At 32.3% G+C, this 18,520-nt stretch overlaps 2 protein-coding genes across 2 annotated transcripts; one reads left to right on the forward strand and one right to left on the reverse strand.

Annotated features, from left to right (window-relative positions):
- The first annotated feature begins 3,655 nt into the window (after positions 1 to 3,655).
- On the forward strand, positions 3,656 to 7,734 carry LOC103493038 (probable apyrase 7). The gene is made up of 2 exons (XM_017045710.2): positions 3,656 to 6,155; positions 7,116 to 7,734. Exons 1-2 carry the CDS (start codon positions 4,196 to 4,198, stop codon positions 7,424 to 7,426), a joined length of 2,271 nt encoding a protein of 756 aa, XP_016901199.2. The 5' UTR covers positions 3,656 to 4,195; the 3' UTR covers positions 7,427 to 7,734.
- Positions 7,735 to 8,404: 670 nt separating this feature from the next.
- Positions 8,405 to 10,587, reverse strand: LOC103493037 (probable carotenoid cleavage dioxygenase 4, chloroplastic). Its single transcript, XM_008453654.3, has one exon. The coding sequence runs from the start codon at positions 10,415 to 10,417 to the stop codon at positions 8,639 to 8,641; it is 1,779 nt and encodes a 592-aa protein (XP_008451876.2). The 5' UTR covers positions 10,418 to 10,587; the 3' UTR covers positions 8,405 to 8,638.
- Positions 10,588 to 18,520: the final 7,933 nt, after the last annotated feature.

Consider the following 18,520-nt stretch of genomic DNA (forward strand, 5'->3'; position numbering starts at 1 on the left):
ATTTCTCATTTAAAATATAAACAAATGTATTTAGAAATAAGTCAAAAAATAAAATCCTAACTCGGATTCTATCTAATTTTAAAGAAGTAAAATAACAAATAAAGAAAAAAATAAAATGCAAATACTAAAATCCGAACTATGACATAAAGCGGAAGCAAACGGGTCCCTATGGCTCGCCAGGGTCACTCTGGTCATTCGCCAGCTTGCATTTGCTCTTACCTCTGTCTCTGCCTGAAAAATAAAAATAGAAAGAGTGAGTATAAAAATATACTAAGTAAGGGACCCACTACTAGTCCCGCTAGGTGCTTGTTAACTTCCTATTAGAGTCTTGAAAAGTGGTACCCCTAAACTAGCACGTTCTCGAACACGTACAATCTGTGATCCAGTAGGAACAATCTGGTCTTCGGTGAACCCAAGGGAACATCTAAGACGATCGGGTTGTGAGTGATCCCGTCGAATCACTCAAATCATGTCTATGTCAATGTCAATGTCAGACTGGTGGTCCCGTCAGACTACGCAGTCATAAGTGTGAGCGATCCCATCGGATCTCTCAAATCATGCCTGTGTCAATGTCAATGTCAGACTGGTGACCCGTCGGACTACGCAATCGTCAAAAAGATGGTGATCCCGAAGGACACTCGCGTAGGTATGACTCTAATAGGTAAAGCTAACATACACCCTATCCATAGCATGCATATAACGTATCATCAAATTATATCATAACATATCGTGCCATAACATGTCATACCATCCTCACTCACAATATTTTATCAATAAAACGTAGGTGATAACATCAATGTATTAACCGCTCTAACACATAATCATCCTGCAGTCAAAATTACAATATTAGTTTCTATATGTAACCTCAAGTTCTGTAGCTAGCCATCATCAGTACATAACCATTCATACATGCGGTCTCTTTAAATTAAACTTGAGGGTCTAGTAGTAGAATCTCGTACCTGGAGATTAGCCTAAATAAGGAGGTTTAATCCCGATAGCGGTAGTTGAGCTTTTCTGAATAATGAAGTCCTAAAAGTAAAGGGAAATACTAAATTCAGTAACTAAATAAACTGCGGTTTAAGGATCACAAATCCCATTAATTTCAACTTACCGGGGGCTGAGGTTGAATTCCAATTCAACCCTAACTGATGAGGAAACAAGGTTCTCAGTTCCTTCCAATTAAAGTTAGCTGAGCCTTCACGAAGGAGTAATCCAAAATTAACTTATTTAAGGTCCAAGTTAGTCCTTGGTGGGAAAATAACCAAAATCCATTAAATACCTACTAAAATTAGGGAAAAAGGGCCAAAAATTGGCTTAGCGGCTCAAACAGCTTGAAAAAAAACAGGGGAAAAGAACTAGGCAGCTCGGCTAGAAGGTAGAAGGCGGCTCGGGTAGGCGGGCGGCTTGGCAGCCTGCGGCTGGGTAGGCGAGCGGCTCAGCTACGTGTGGCTAGATAAGCGGGTGCGGCTCGGACGGCTAGAAGGCGCGGCTTGCTCAGGCACGTGGTTTGGGTTGAGATTGAACCGGCTCGGGTAGGCTGTGGCTGACGCCGATGACGGCGCGACTAGCGGAGCGACCAGCGGGGCTCAGGTAACACAATCGGACGATGAGCGGAGGGGATCGACTAATCGATGACAGCTCTTCGAATACCGCGACGGTACTCGCGACGGTGAGATGGAGGTGGACGACTGAAGAGCTCAGTCGTTGGATACCCTAGTCGACGCTTGACGGAGGAGGCGGGTAGCTCACGACGGAGGCGCTGACGACTACAGACGGCGACTGCAAGGCGGAGGCGAAACGCGACGGCGGCTTGGTCGAAAAGAGGGAGGCAACTGCGGCGGGTTGATGGGAACAATTTTACGGTTTTTAAGCTTTCCTTTTCTTTTCTCAATGAAGGAGATGATTGATGTTCCCGAGGCCTATTAATAATAATAAACTATTATTATTATTATTCCTTATTTTTCCAATTAAACCAAACAAATCTTCTCTCACTTCATTTAAAACCCACCAAATCTCTCTTTTTAAACCAATAACTCCACCAATCACATCAACCTTTCTCCAAATCAAATATCACAATTATCTTTTACTAAACAATAATTATATTTTTCATTATATAATTATTATTTTAAATTTCTTTCTCTCTCTCCACAAAATATTTTTCTCCAGAACAAATATCCTTTCATAACTATACTATCTACATAATATAATTATTCCAACTTCAAAATTAATTAATTACATAATCACATATAATTAATCAAATTTCTCCCAACTACAAATCTCATTAAGCAAACAACTTTAATCAGAAATTCCATTAGCACCCAAATAAAATCCAACACAAATTAAATTAAATTTAAGATAATTAAAATAAATTACCTTAACTTGGGGTGTTACATTTTATTTAATAACTCATACATAATCACTATTGTTTCAAACATAACTTATTATTTTTTACATATAATATGAATACTTGAAATAGAATACATAAATCAATTTAACAAATTGAAAACACAACCTTTCATTCATAAAATATACAATATATTATTTTATATATACTATTCATAAATCAATTTAACATATTCTATTTCTCGACAAATGTAAGTCAATTTATATGTATTATTGTATATATGAAGGGGTATATGTACACTAAATAACAGAACCGATATTTCATATTTTTCGGAAACTGTATGTCAACATATATTTATATAAATTGTATATATCAAGTGGTATATATCTAAATGCAATATTACGAAATCAAAGTTTAAAACATTCTAAGAAATCTACGATGTTATATATGAATTATTATATATATGAAGCGGTATATGTCTAAAATAATTCTTTGGGAATAAAACGTTAAACGTTCTAGGAATACTATGATTTAATGGAGTACAGAAAAATATAACGAATTGAGGAAGACAACTAACCGGATGTATGAGGCGAACGAAAGGATGAAAAATATTGAGATAATGTGCACGCGGATGGATTTGGTGAAGAAATTTATTTGATTTCTAACAATGGAATTGGTGAAAAATGTTGAAATAATGTGCATGTGAACAAACGAAATAACGAAACTGGATGGAATTGGTGAAGAAATTTAATTGATTTCCACGCGGAGGATGTAACAAAATTGGTGGAGAAATGGGATAATGTGCAAGCGACGGACGACGAGACGAGAAATTAAGCGAAAATGATTGGATTAAGAAATAGATTTTTTAAAAATATTTTCATATTCAAAAATATATTATAAAATAATTAAATATATGATTTGATTATAATTTAAAATCAATTATACAAGGTTACGTTTTTGGTAGAATAATAATTATTTTACATTAATTAAAAACATAATAAAGAAAGTTATATTTTAGACGATAATGATAAATATAATGTAAATAAGGTAAAAAATACTTATTAATTATGAATTACCTATACAATTAATTTTAATCATAAGGATAAAATTGTCTTCAAAATATGTGAATTCTTATTTAATTAAAAAGAATATTTTAAGATATTTATGAAATTTCACAATATTTATCCAAATCTTTATATTTTCTTTTACTGTGAACACGTGGACATGTGGGCTAAGAATAATTATTTGTATTTTGTCTATTTGTTATATTTTTTTAAATACCACCTGTTTAAATTTGGAAAAGGTTAAAGGGAAAAAAATGTATTAAGAAAAAAGGGAGAAGAAAAAAATTGGTCGGTGGCAGTGGCTGGCAGAGCAGCTCGTCGCTGAAGTTGGATCTGAATCTGATCATTCGATGAGTTTGAGATCAGAAAGTGGCGAAGAAGATGGAGGAACTTTGATTTTATCTAATTTTATTGCCCAATTGCTCCTTTCAGGTCACTCTTAATCCTTAAACCTAACCTTAACACATCACATACACTCTTATTTCTTCTTCTTCTTCTTCCTCATTTTTCTATCCTCACAATTCAACAATTTCATCTCTCCCATTGATCTTCTCCACTGCCTTTCTTCTTTCTTTCCATGTATTTTGATCGATCCCTCTAGTCAGCCCTCAAACGAATTTCATTTTGAAAATCCCCCCATTCTCTCTTTCTCTCTACTCTACTTTTGGGAGAAACTGCGAGTTTGGGGATCACTTTGATCTACAATTACGAGATTCACTTCTTATGATGATGGATTTTGTTGGGTTTTTGAGAAATTTTTGAACTCTTTTCCCAAATCAGAGAAAAAATGGTGTTTGGGAAATTTAGGGATATCCTCTCGTCTGTAGCCACTCGGTTGTCGGGCCGCCATTCTTCTACAGATGCGTTTAACTCTTCATCATCGCCTCCTTTGATCGCTTCCCCATCTCCTCTTGTTGCCGGATTTGTTAGCCCTGCACTTAAGAACAATCTAAGGCTTTCGTCGTCTCTTCAGGACCTCTCTACTTACCGTAGACTTGATCTTGAAGAAGGTAATCGTGGCGTTGAGAATGCTACTCCAGATTTTTCACCACTCCAGCGAGAGAATGCCAGCTCTAGTTTCTCAAAGGAGAAGACATTGCCTGGAAGCTCCTTCTGGTGGCTGACCAGGAAGTGGGTTCGAACCGTTGTTCTTTTTCTATGTCTATTGCTGTTTTGTTTTCTAATTTATACGGTTTCTATGTATATTTATTCATATTGGTCGCAAGGAACACCTAGATATTATGTGGTGCTTGACTGTGGAAGTACTGGAACTCGGGCTTTTGTATATCAAGCAAATGTTAATTATAAGAAAAATGGAGCCCTTCCCATTGCTATCAGGTCATATACGGGACAAAAGAAGAAATTGAAGTCTCAAAGCGGACGGGCTTATGATCGAATGGAAACAGAACCTGGTCTCGATAAGTTGGTTCGTAATGTGACGGGTTTGAAGAAAGCTATTAAACCTCTACTTCAATGGGCTGAGAAGCAAATTCCAAAGCGTGCCCACGAAAGCACCTCGCTTTTCCTTTATGCGACTGCTGGAGTTAGAAAGTTACCACCTGCAGATTCAAAATGGCTTCTGGACAGTGCCTGGTCTATATTAAAGAGTTCGCGCTTTCTTTGCCAGAGAGAGTGGGTTAAAACCATTTCAGGTACAGAAGAGGCTTACTACGGCTGGATAGCTCTTAACTATCAAAAAGAATTGTTGGGAGCTACACCAAGGGAACCAACATATGGGGCACTCGACTTGGGTGGTTCTTCTTTGCAAGTAACTTTTGAAAGCAAGGAACAAAATGAGTCTAGTTTGAACATTAAAATTGGAAATGTTGATTACCATCTTAATGCCTATTCTCTTACCGGCTATGGTTTAAATGATGCATTTGGGAAATCTGTTGTCCATCTATTAAGAAGGATCCAAGAACCTGAAAAGCTGGATCTGTCTAATGGGAAATTTAAACTAAACCACCCTTGCCTGCACACTGGCTACAATGAGCAGTATACATGTAACCAGTGTGGGAAATTATTGGATAGAGGAAGTAATTCTGGGATTTCTCTAAGGCTGATTGGTGCTCCAAATTGGGAAGAATGTTCTGCACTTGCTAAAGTTGCTGTAAATTTTTCTGAATGGTCAAATACAAGCACTGGAGTTGATTGTGATGTACAACCTTGTGCCATAACTAATAACTACCCTCCACCATACGGAAATTTTTACGCAATTTCTGGTTTCTTTGTGGTATTTCGATTTTTCAATCTGACGTCAGAGGCTACACTCGATGATGTATTAGAAAGGGGCCAAAAATTTTGTGAGAAACCTTGGGATGTTGCACAGGCTAGTGTTCCTCCACAACCCTTTATTGAGCAATACTGCTTTAGAGCACCATACATAGTCTCACTCCTTAGAGAGGGGTTGCATATTACTGATAAACAAATCACTATTGGTTCTGGGAGTACAACTTGGACACTTGGGGTTTCATTGTTGGAGGCTGGAAAGGCATTTACTGTTGCAACCAGGCTAGAGCTTCGTGGTTATGAAATTTTTAAAATGAAGATTGATCCTCTAATTCTAATCGTCATTCTGTTCACATCGTTGTTTTTCCTGCTTGCATTATCCTGTGTAGGAAGTGCATTACCTAGATTTTTCCGGAGGCCATATCTCCCAATTTTCAGGCATAATGCTGTCTCCACCACATCTGTTCTAAACATTCCATCTCCTTTTCGGTTACAGCGGTGGAGTCCAATGAGTGCTGGTAAGTTTCTACACATGTTATATCTTTAGTTTGTACATTGCAACGCTCTGTTCTGATATTTACGTACATGAATCTTTCTTGTTGAGCTTGTATAACATGAAATATCCTCCCGCATGTGCAATGTGATTGTGTTATGTCATTCTTTGATCAGACAGATGTGAAATTGACTTTTATGGGAGAAACTTTTATGCATGAAGATTTCATCAGCTAAAAAGGTTTTTGGCCTGAATGGCTGAATGCTAGTGTCATAGTTCTATGTTATGAGATTAGTAGGCTACTTATGCTTTGTCAACGCTATAGTGATTTTTTGTTGGTACTTTGCCTTCCTAAATGGGGAAGCTCTCTTTGGATCAATATATCTTCATCTGTTAGTGGGAAAAGTCGAAAGAATTGTGGTTATTGATTAAGGCTTGATTTTTTGTTTGCCCTTCATTTTTTCCTCAATGAAAGGAATTGTATCTATAAAAAAAATCTACACTTATCTGGTTTCACTTTTTTTAATCCACCGTCTGCTTCATTTTGAAATATTAGTTTGGTTTAACAACTAGAATATATGTTCATTTGCTTTCCTACTTCAATGATATTATGTCACTTTTATGCATCCACAGTTGAAATATCATTTTATTCCCGTGCAAGGCTCTCTATGCTAACATGAGTATAGCTTAGCAGTTAAGGGTTCCTTCTTTTAATGTTTGCTGTTAAATTCTTTATTGTACTCTTGTTCAAGTCTCAAAAGATCTTGATGGTAAATGGTTCTTATATATTGTGTGTTTTGTTTAATGTCGAAGTCTTTAGCTGTAACTTCCTTTCGCCCAAAATATGCAAATGTATAATTATATAACAAATAACATGGCTTCTAATAAGGTTTAGCTATCATGGTTTCCTTTTCTATAAGATAGATTCTTTACAGCCCTTTTTTGTTATAAACTATGAATACGATGTGAAACCATGGTGTGACAGGTGATGGCAGAGTCAAGATGCCACTGAGTCCAACAGTTAAAGGTTCTCAAGAAAGACCCTTTGGCTTAGGGCATGGCTTTAGCAGCAGCAGCGGCATCCAACTTATGGAGTCGTCATTGCACCGGTCGACAAGCAGTGGGGTTTCGCATAGTTATTCCTCAAATAGCCTTGGCCAAATGCAATTTGACAATAGCAGTGTTGGTTCCTTCTGGACTCCACGCCGAAGTCAGATGCGCCTTCAAAGTAGACGATCACAATCTCGAGAGGATCTATCTTCGACATTGTCTGAAACACACATGGTGAAGGTTTAGAAGAAGCAGACTTCCAAATGTAGAAGATGGAGATTTCAAGAGGACTTCTCTTCCTCTTTGGCTAATGAAAAACACACAGATGGTGAAAGGTGAAAGAAGCAAACTTCAGAAAATTTTGGTAGATTCACTAATTTGACCCCCCCCCCCCCGCTTTTCTGACTCTTGAATAGAAAATATATGGAAGCTTTGCATAGAGATTCATGAATTCAATTTAGGAATTCTTTCTGTATCTGAAGGATCAATTTTTACATGAGAAGTAGATATATATATTAATATATATATATATGCATTGTGCATATATTGCCCTCTCTCTTTTTAATAGAATTCTATTAAGATTTTGTTATGGTTGTTGCCGTTGTCGATTTTCTCCGGCGAGATGATAAATGGTCTCTCTGTTGATCAGTGTGACATTGATTCCAATAGTGTATTTCCAAGTTAACTGATGAAAATTTGAAAACAAAAAGATTCAAGGAGAACATTGTTTATTCTATTTAGTAGCAAACTTAGAAATTATTAGTTTAAATTTTAAAATTCAAAATCTAAATACAATCTAAGCGAACCCCGTGCCATTATAAAACTCAACGATATGGTTTTTGCATTTGATATATATAATGATCACTCATTACCATAAGTTTTACAGTCAAGAGTTGCAAGAACGATAGTTAAGAATCAACATGGTAGGTGTCTTCACAATTAGCCAAGTTGAATCAAAATGTTTGTTTGGTACCAAACAAATCACAAATATTCAATTCAATTTTTGGTATGTACATAACAAATGATATAAATGGTTTGATTTTGGATTCACCAAAATTAAACCAAACCAAAAATTCTGGTTTCATTAAAAAATTAAAATATTAAATTTTGATTGAAACAAATTTGTGTAAAACTTATAATTTTGTAATCAATTTATATTATTGTCTGTTAGGATTTGTTTTGAGAATTGGTCGTTATAATGGAAGGCATTGTTATGTAAAAGTCTTATAAAAATATGAGTATTTTTAGATGTTCAAAATTTATAAAGAACCACTTATACAATGCTTGTATTGTAGTTGATAATTTACATACACTTCCTTCTTTGCATATCAATACCTACGAATACCTTTTTATTATTATTATTATTATATATATTTATTGTAAACCGGCTATTAGCGGTCTGGTCGAAAGTCCGGTTCTGTCTAAAATAACGGTTGTGTTATTAAGCTACCTTCCATTTCATAGCTTATTGAGGTCACTTTCTTTCACGAACAATCCATGAAAACCGTAAGGGACACGTCGCGGCAGCTTCACCGCGGCGATAATCTCGAGCTCCGGCGATTTCGCGTCCATTACTATGAACCTCGACTCACCAGAGTTTTCATCATGAACGTACGAGACGACATATCCGTCGTCCTCCTCTGCCGCTGTCTCGTCCGAACTTTCCCTTTCTCTCGGCACGAAAAACGGCTCCCCGCCATAGCAACCAGGTCCGAAAATTCTACAAGCGACGATGCAGTCTCGACGTTCTTCCTGAGATATGTCGAGCTTTGCCACTCCCGAAATCTTGGGCATCGGATCTCCAATACCGGCGTAAACGAACCTGTTCTTCTTCCCGACGTACGAGGGATGTATCACTCCAAAGTCTAGGTTTCTGGTCGACAATGGCGTCCGCGTTACTATTCCTGTTTTCAGGTCGATTCTGACTTTCTCCACTAAGCCATGAACCAGATTCATCCTCTCTAGTGCGTGTTCGACGGAGAGAATATTTGGCGCCACTATAACCACAGCATCATCTTCATCCCAAGCGTTAATGGCGTGAACTAAGTTCAATCCAGGCACATCGAACCACTTCATCTTTGATTCGTCGTTAGCGTATCGAGGAATTAGTCCTACTCTTGAAATTTTCGATGGATCTGATCCGACTGGAGACCCTCCTTCAATTATCATCTGCGTAGGGTTAATTCCAATCTGAATGTCTGCAAATACAGCGTACTTTTTAGTAATTGCAAAATCGTGCAGGAACGACGGTCGATTCATCGAAAGTATCGGCACATCGGACTGTTTGGCTCCGTTTTTGTCGAATCGGAAGTAAGTTAAAAACGGAGGCAAAGGACCGTATCGGAACGCAAATGCCTCGCCGGTATCGGAATCGATTTTCGGATGAGCAGTCATACTATAAGTGAGTTTTCCGTCGAAGTCATGTCGGCTGAGAGTTTCAATATCACCATTTGGAGCTAATCGAATCAGATACGGTAAATCGGACTCACCTAGGGCGTAAAGTCGGTCACCGAAGAAAGCCAGACTAGTGTTTGCAAGACCAATGCCGTTTGCCGGATTATACTGCCCGGTTAATATCCGACCAAAGGAGACGGCGCCTCGTGCGGCAGAGGCGGTGAGGCCATTAAAGCCGGAAAATACGTTGGGTAAAACAGGATGGCCAGCGTCACGCTCCAAAGTGTATTTGTAAGTCTTCACATAACGACTACACAGAACGGCGCGGCCATTGGAGATTCGAAGAGAGTGAAGCATTCCGTCGCCGTCGAACAAATGGTAGGGACCACGAGGAAGGTACTGAGGATTTGGGCCGTTACGAATGTACGCACCGTTGAGAGATGAAGGCAAGGACCCATAGATGACTTCACACTCCGTCGGTGGTAGCTCATCGACTGGAGCGAAGTTGTCGGCGAGAATATATCGTGGATCCACTGAGGGGCTAATCGGCGGGTTTATGAAGTTGTTGATTAAGTCATCGAAGGCGTTGAACAATCTCGCCGGCAGAGACGGCTCGACTCGTCTGGTAGAGGAGACCCTCGCCATTGCTGGAGAGGGAGGAGATCGTCGGGGCAAGGACGACGGGGATGGAGAATCGGCATCTGGTGGAGGGGTATTCTTTTTGGCGGTTTGTTCGGTGAGAACAGAGTAGATTGGGGTTGAAATGGGTGGCCGGGAAGTGGAAATTGGAGGAGAGAGAATGAGATTTCCGCGGGAGAGGAAAGGGGAAGAAATGGAATCCATTGATGGAGGAAAATGATGGGAAAAGGAGTGAAGATTTGTATGTTTGAAGACTCCTCCCTAATACTTCTTCAGATAAGAATTGATGATGGTTGGTCCCTACTCCCTACTACTTCAAAGATGATGGGAATTTAAAAGGATGGGAAGGGTAAAATTGGAACTAAAAATATGATTTTTTTTTTAAACTTTTTTTTTTGTTTTTTTGCCTTCAAAATTATATATATTAGTTTTCTCTTGAAATAAAAACACGAACCTACAAATTTTGTGGTTTGTATTACTTATCTATTTCCATTTGATATTTTTACCTTTTATGACTTTGAAAAATATATAAAGAATTAGTTGACACTCTTTTAATAATTCTCATTATCATTTTCCGCAAAACAAGAAAGAATAAAACTATATCAATTATTGAATGAATATTTTACGTATTTTAAATGATATAAAATCTATACTTTTAGGAGCCTAAGATGTGTTCGATGGAAAAGTTATATAGGAAGTGTTATGATAATGTTCTAATAAGATATGTTTGGAGAAATGTTATGTAGTGCTATGAAATTTATTTTATTTCAAATTATAAATCTAATACACAAATTTCGTATATTTAATTTATCAAATTGTCATAGTTTTTATAAAACAATTTGCCTCAATTTCTTTAAATACAACGTTCATTTTCAACTTTTTAATCGGTACAATGCGAATATTGTTTTAAAAAAATTTCATATTTAAATCTAATATATGAATTTCGTATATTTAGTTTACAAAATCGTCCTAGTTTTCTTAAAACAATTTGTCTTAATATATTTAACTACAACGTTCATTTTTAACACTTTTTAAGTATACCTTACGTTTCAATAAATTGATTTTAAAAAATGTGACATGCAACTCGTAAACATATAAATAAGTGCAAATAACAATTGAAAATACGAAATACCGAAAACATAAAATAACAACTAACGCTATTACCAATTCTAGTTTTGTTGTCTAGTGAAAAATTACAATGAATATAGTTTTAGGTTTCTCTTCGGTTTATTTTAATCTACTTTTAAAATATTAACTTTAATTTTTATTCTTTTTAATAGTGATTATATATTTTCAAAATATTTATTTTAGCTGTTCTACAATAATTATTGGGTAAAAAATTCATGAACCTACCACCTCTCTAACAAAATATTTGTTATATTAATTTAAACAAGCTTAATTTGATAACCAAAATAATATTATGAAAGTGGAATAATATCGACAAACCACCTCTAAATAATAGATTTGTTGAAACTCCAGCTCACAAATTTTTAATTTAATCAAATAGTCCTTATAGTTGTTGATTATTGTAATTAATTTATGGTAGTTTGTTAAAATTTTACCATTTTCTTTTATTGAGTTGACATTCCTTAGATATTTAAGTTAATTAACAAAATACAATGACGTTGAGATTGATATCAAAATTTTCATTTCACAAATATATTAATATGAATTCGAACACAGAATTGTTCGAAGGTAATCAAATTAAAAATTTAATCGTGTAATCATAATAAATTACTTAATTCAAGAGAAAATGAATAAATTAAAATTTCAATAATGTGATTGTATCAAATTCATAATTTAAAAATAAGCTGTGTTTTTAAAATAAAAAGATTAAAATTAACAACACTCGTAGGTTTAGAAATTATAAATGAGAAAAAGATGTATTTAAAGGATTGAGGAAAATTGAGGAATGGTTGAAAAGGGGCTGAGGAGAAGATGAAGATGGGTTGAAGAAGGGATGAGGGGGAGGTTAGGGATAAAACTAGAGTTATGATAACCCTTCCACCAAACAAAGATTGGGTTACATAATCCAACCCTCCTCCTTGTAACTCTTCCCCCAAACATGCCCTTAGAGTTTTGTTCAATCTACTTTTAAAGGTTGAATTTTAGTTTCTAAACTTCTAATAAGTCCTTTTATTTTTTATTAGTATTTTTTCTCTAAATTTTAAAAAGGTTAATTTACATAGATGTAATAAAAAATCCATAAAAATACTTATAGCTCGTGTAAAAACAAAAGCCCATGAAATCGACCAAAATATTTTCATAATTTCAAGTTTGGTCTTGCGTCACTTCTCTTTCTTCTTTTTCCTTCATAATTTCTATTTTTAAACGATTTATTCTTCTGTTTAAGCGTCTTATTTCATCTTCACCTTTTCGACAAGATTCTTTAAAGTTACTTCATCTTCTTCATATTCGAGAATATCAAGATCGCTTAAATATCATTTTGACATGATCTAAACGATCCTTTACCATTGTCAACACGATCGTTTACCATGGTCAATACTTCGTTTAAATTTGAAGCCCTTTTCCAGTCACGATATGATCTAAACGATTGCTTACCCATAATCGTTTAGATTTGAAGTCATTTTTCCATCGTTTTAAAAAAAATTACACAATTGTGTGGATATGATTTAAACTATCGCTTACTATAGTCAACACAACCATTTAAAATTAAAATATTTTTCTTATCGTTAAGAACTAAATAATCGTGTATCATAATCTAAATAATTATAGACGTATTGATTGAGGTATTTTTTGTATGTTTTATTATGGGTTTATGGATTTTTTTTCGTTTTCAAAATTGTATATTTTATGAGCTTTTATATTTTGATTATTTAATTAATTTCAATAAAAAAAAAGTAATTTTGATGGACTAACTAACTTAATAGATGCATTTAAAATCACAAGCTAAGATATATTTAATAACGATCATCACTAGAACTTTAATATAGTTTGACTTGATTTTATTTTTTCTTAAAACTTTAAGATGAATTTATTTATTATAGCTAAATTTAGGAATTAATCCCCAAAACCCAGATGCTATTTGTTATTTTTCATAAAATATAGTTGAATTTATAATTTAGGTATATATCTGAACACTCTCATCCGCAGATTTCTTTTCTTTTCTTTTTTTATCCAAAAAAAGAATGATATTTTTGGTATGATGTTGACAAATCTCTATGATAATTATATCATGTGTGCCACATTTTTTATTCTCTTATTGGACATGCACGAATATTAGCCATCCATAAATATTATCGGTACATAAATAAGGGCAGATTTATCAAGAGGTCAGAGCACATGCACCATTTACAGTATCGAGTTTTGTATTTTAACATGAATTTTAGAGTATCATATTACAATATATATTAAATAATGTTTTATTTTGATCATATTTTGATTTTGGTGGAGTAGTTGTGCATTTGCTGCAAAACTAAATTAAGAGTTTGATTCTTCCCTATTACAACTACTTTTAAGAAATAGTTTTTATTCTAAATATCAATAATTTTTTCCCCTAAATATCAAATTTATTTCTAAATTACAACAAAATAGATTTTATTTGAAATATCGATAATTTGATTCAAAATAATTTTTTAAAAATAGGAAAAATACATATTTAAGATAAAACTCTAACTTATTCCTAGCCTTCATTTATTATCTAACAAATATTTAAAAAAAATGCAACAAAGTCATGATCCAAACTTCCACCCTCTCACCAAAATTTCATGAAAAATGTATTATTCTTTCTTTTTATCTTTTTTTTTTATATAATTTTTAAATTCACATATTTACGTTACTTATGTATAAATTTATTTTATTTAATTACAAAATTAAAAGCTACAAGATAACTTTGCAACATTTCAATAATTTTATTTATCTAAATACTCCAAATGTCAATTTTATTGACAAATTTCAATAATGTCATAAAAATAAATTTTAAAAAGAGGAACAAAAACCTAACTAAGATAAACCTCTAACTTATTTTCTAACCATCGTTTGTTATCTAACAAATATTTAGAAAAAAATACAACAAAGTCGGTGAACAAAATTTCCATTCTCAACGATACTCAATGAAAAAAGTATTATTCTTTTTTTTTAATGCAATTTTACATTACAAAAAATCACATGGAAATTGTTAGTCTTTTCTTTATTGCTACAAATGTAGTTAATGTTATTGGAGCATCAGCGAAACATCGAAATATTTCTTTAACACTTTTTAGTGTGTTTATTAAATAGTGTCCCATGCCCCCAATAGAAAACTCTTGGATCTGCCATTGTACACAAAATCATTTTTGTAGAACATTAATAACTTTTAGAAAAACTATTTTTTTCAATCCCTAAGTTTTGAACATGGTGTTTTTCGTGAAGGAGTTTTATGTTTATAAGAATATACTCATTAAGTTCATGAGTTTCAAAATGTATCTTATTATTATTATTTTATCTATGTGAGTGTCCGAATCAAACTTAAATGTATCTTTTTAATTGATCTCAAAGTTTTTAAAATTAAGTTTAAAAGATTCTAAGATAATTTTATAGTATTATTTTAAATAATTATATGAGATTTAAAATTTGAAAAATGATGTTTAAGAATCATATTATGTCAAAAACAATTTTTGAAAATTTTAAATAGACCACTTTGTTATTTTGACAATTTCCATTTAAAGAGAAACATCATATAATTAACTTTAACAAAATCAAATAAAAAATACTTCTAATACCTTTTAACCTATTTATAAAATCTCGAGAGTAAAAACAACGGGGTCTATTCTTATAAATTTGTTAATTAAAATGGTACAATTTTAAAATTTATAGACCAAATGTAGATATTCAACAAAAATTCGAGAAACTAAAAAGTTAATCTTTCCTTACAACTAATGAATGGAAGAAAAGTAGTGTTTCTCCAAATAAATAATATTCAATGTATATGCAAAATAAAAACTTGGATACAAATTAATCCAAAGATTTATTATTCAACATTGTTAAAATAGTTTAGATCCTTTTATAATTAAGTTTAGAAGCTTTTATTAGACACTCTTAAACTTTGAATATCAAATTAATACAAATAACTTTAACCAATGATTAAAATAATTTGCCTTATAGTTTCAACTATCTACTTGAAAATTCCTAATTTTCTTACTTAAAGTGTATTATATAAATACCAAGGGAACGGACACAGGGTAGATTATTAATATGTAAGTTGTTATAATAAACTATGTGTTATTATGGTTGTATTTAGGGCGTAGAGTATTATATATGGTATGAGTTATTCTAGTATGTGTTTGGGCGGAGAGTATTATAGTATAAATTATAATAGTTTGTAAAATAGATATTAGTTATCTTATGTTTTTTTACTATTATTTTTTGTCATACATTTATTTAGTACATAAAATACTATTTTTGAAAAATTAATAGTAAAAAAAAACGTATGACAAAACTTCTTAAAAATTAAAACATACATGTGTTTTAAAACTTTTTTTAAAAAAGTATAATATGTATATATAAGTTTCTTTTGCTTGTTATATATGCTAAAAATGTTTTTATTAAAAAATTTCAAGGTAAGTTGTTAATTAACTAAAGTAGTTGCCAAAGTTGCATATCATAAGTTCAATGGTGAAGTCACCAAAGGTGGTGGTCGGAGAATGGTGGACGACGATTATCGAAGGTGGTGTTCGAAAGTTGGTTGAAATACTTCACAACCCTTGAAACAAAAACTCCTATGAGTGAAGAATAGTAAGACACATGTAGGTTATTTTAAATCCTAAACCCTAATTTCCAACTAAAACTAAACATTGTCTCAAACAAAGAGTGTAATATCATATAGTCTATTTGAGTCATTCTATTGATCTCAAATAGGGAGTGATGTTGATATGACATTTAAATTCTACATAAAATCAAATAATTTATAATAAAAAAAAAGGCTATTTTTAACTATATATTTTCTTGCAGTGCTTTTTAAATAAGTTATAGGTGTTGTAATTAACTATTTATACTCATATTGTCCACTAGCCTATGATATTTGTATATTTTATAGATATTGATTATATTGCTTTTATCAAAGATATCCATTAAAAACTGATATCAAAGTTAAACTCTTTCAATCTATAGATATATACATCAACTAATATACCAACATGTCAACGAATAAATTTATATTATTTTTTTATACTTTAACCTTTTTTACATATATAGAAATGCATTAAATAACAAATACTCTATAATTTTGAAGTGGTATTAATGTGTAATGTAAAATACCCCATACAATTTTCAATAAATATCCACCATATATTTTACATTTAAGTCGCATCATTAATATATTATTATTTAATCGATCAATTAAAGTTTAAATATTGACTAAACTCCTTTTATATATTTAATAGGTTTAGTGGTTAATTAATAGTAATTATTATATATTAATTAAAAAATGACAAAAAAAAAGTCACATTTATACAGTCAAACTTCCATAATAATCATACCATTGTATTAGAATAAACATAATAAAACCAATTTATACACACACATTGACATATGAAAAAGAATTTGTTTCTCAAAGAAAAATATAATACTTTGAATACGACAATATTGTAAATTACAGGTAAAAAACAAATAAGAAATTATTTTATTCTTTTCATTTAAACAAATTAGGGTTTGCTTAGAACTAATTCTCAAATATTTAAAATTAGGGGTGTTCGTAATTATTGTAAATTTGAGGTAAAACAAATAAAAGATTGTTCTCTTAGGATTCAAACTTTTTATAAACTCAACTCAATTAACTGTGTTCGAGTTATAAGTATGATTTCCAGCTCAAATAGTTTTCTAAAAATTATAATAAATCCAACACAATCAAAAGACGAGTTTGTGTATATAAATGTGTACCAGAAGTCAAAGTAATGAATTATATGGATATATATGCGTGTGGTTTTGTTTAATTATTCCCCACAGATGATTGGTAACTTGAAAAGTTTTGAGTGCCCATTTTTGCAATCTTGCTTAATTTGTAATTGATCGGGAGAGTTATAGGTTATTAAAAAATGTTTAAAATAAAAATATTATATGGGGTGGAGATTAATTCAAATATATTAGTGGATGGAGATTATTAATTCAAATATTACATATAAGCATTATAAATATACATATAAATTACAGTTAATCTTTGTCGTAGTCTATTACAAATAAATTACAATATTTTGATATATTTTAAATTTTGTTTAAAATTTTATTATTTAAAATAATTTGTTTATAGGGAGATGAGTAATTTCTTAGACAATATTAAAAATAGGTGTTATATTTCACAAGAGGAGAAGGTGGGACTCATCAAACTTGGCAAATACAAAATAGATATTAAGAAAGTTGTTCTTTGAATTTGATTTCATGTGAAAAGAGAAAAAAAATTAAAATAAGGTTAATTTACATGAATGTAACGAAACTAAAAAATATTTACAGTACATGTAACAAAAAACAAAAGTTCAAGAAGTCAGTAAAATATTTTTGTAATTTTAAGATTTATCCTTGTATCACTTCTCTTTCTTCCTCCTTTTTTGCGATTTTTTCTCTTCTAGATTTATTCATCTCCTTTACCCGATTTTCTTTCTTCCATGTTTAAACGATTTATTCATCTGTTTAAATCTTCTATTTCTTCTTCATCATTTTCGACAAGATTCTTTGAAGCTAGTTCACGATTGTTTCAATATTATTCTTCACCTTCCTCATATTTGAAAACATTAAGATCATTTAAATATCATTCTAAATTATAATCATGATTGTTTGTCATTATTAACACGATCGTTTACAATAGTTAACATGATTGTTCAAATTTAAAGTTTTTTTCCCATCGTTTAAAATGAACTACACGATCATGTTGACATTATCTAAAAAATCGCTTACCATAGTCAACAAGGTCGTTGGGTTTGAAGTTTTAACGATCATTTACATTAGACTACACAATCATTTACTGTAATCGACACAATAGTTTACCATGATCAACACGATCATTTACCATGATCAACATGATCATGTAAAATATATTATTTCACTGCACTATTATCTATCCTTGTAATATATCTTAAATGATCGTGTAGTTATGGTAAACGATAGTGTGACCCATCGTGTATTACTAATGTATATTATTTAAAATGAACTATATGATCGTATATCATGATCTAAACAGTTGTAGATCATTTGTTTATACTATAGTATACGATCATTTAGAAGAAGATTACGCGTGCGTGTTGGTTGGGGTATTTTTGACACACACACCATCATGTTTAAGAGTGATATTTAGTTATAAATTTATCATTTTCTTCCTTC

The sequence above is a fragment of the Cucumis melo genome, chromosome 7, assembly GCF_025177605.1.
Source record: "Cucumis melo cultivar AY chromosome 7, USDA_Cmelo_AY_1.0, whole genome shotgun sequence".
Lineage (NCBI taxonomy): Eukaryota > Viridiplantae > Streptophyta > Magnoliopsida > Cucurbitales > Cucurbitaceae > Cucumis > Cucumis melo.

Coding starts and splice junctions, on each gene's coding strand:
- LOC103493038 (XM_017045710.2), top strand. CDS start 4,196: ATGGTGTTTGGGAAATTTAGGGATATCCTCTCGTCTGTAGCCACTCGG. Junction 6,156..7,115: donor GTGGAGTCCAATGAGTGCTG/GTAAGTTTCTAC, acceptor ATGGTGTGACAG/GTGATGGCAGAGTCAAGATG.
- LOC103493037 (XM_008453654.3), bottom strand. CDS start 10,417: ATGGATTCCATTTCTTCCCCTTTCCTCTCCCGCGGAAATCTCATTCTC.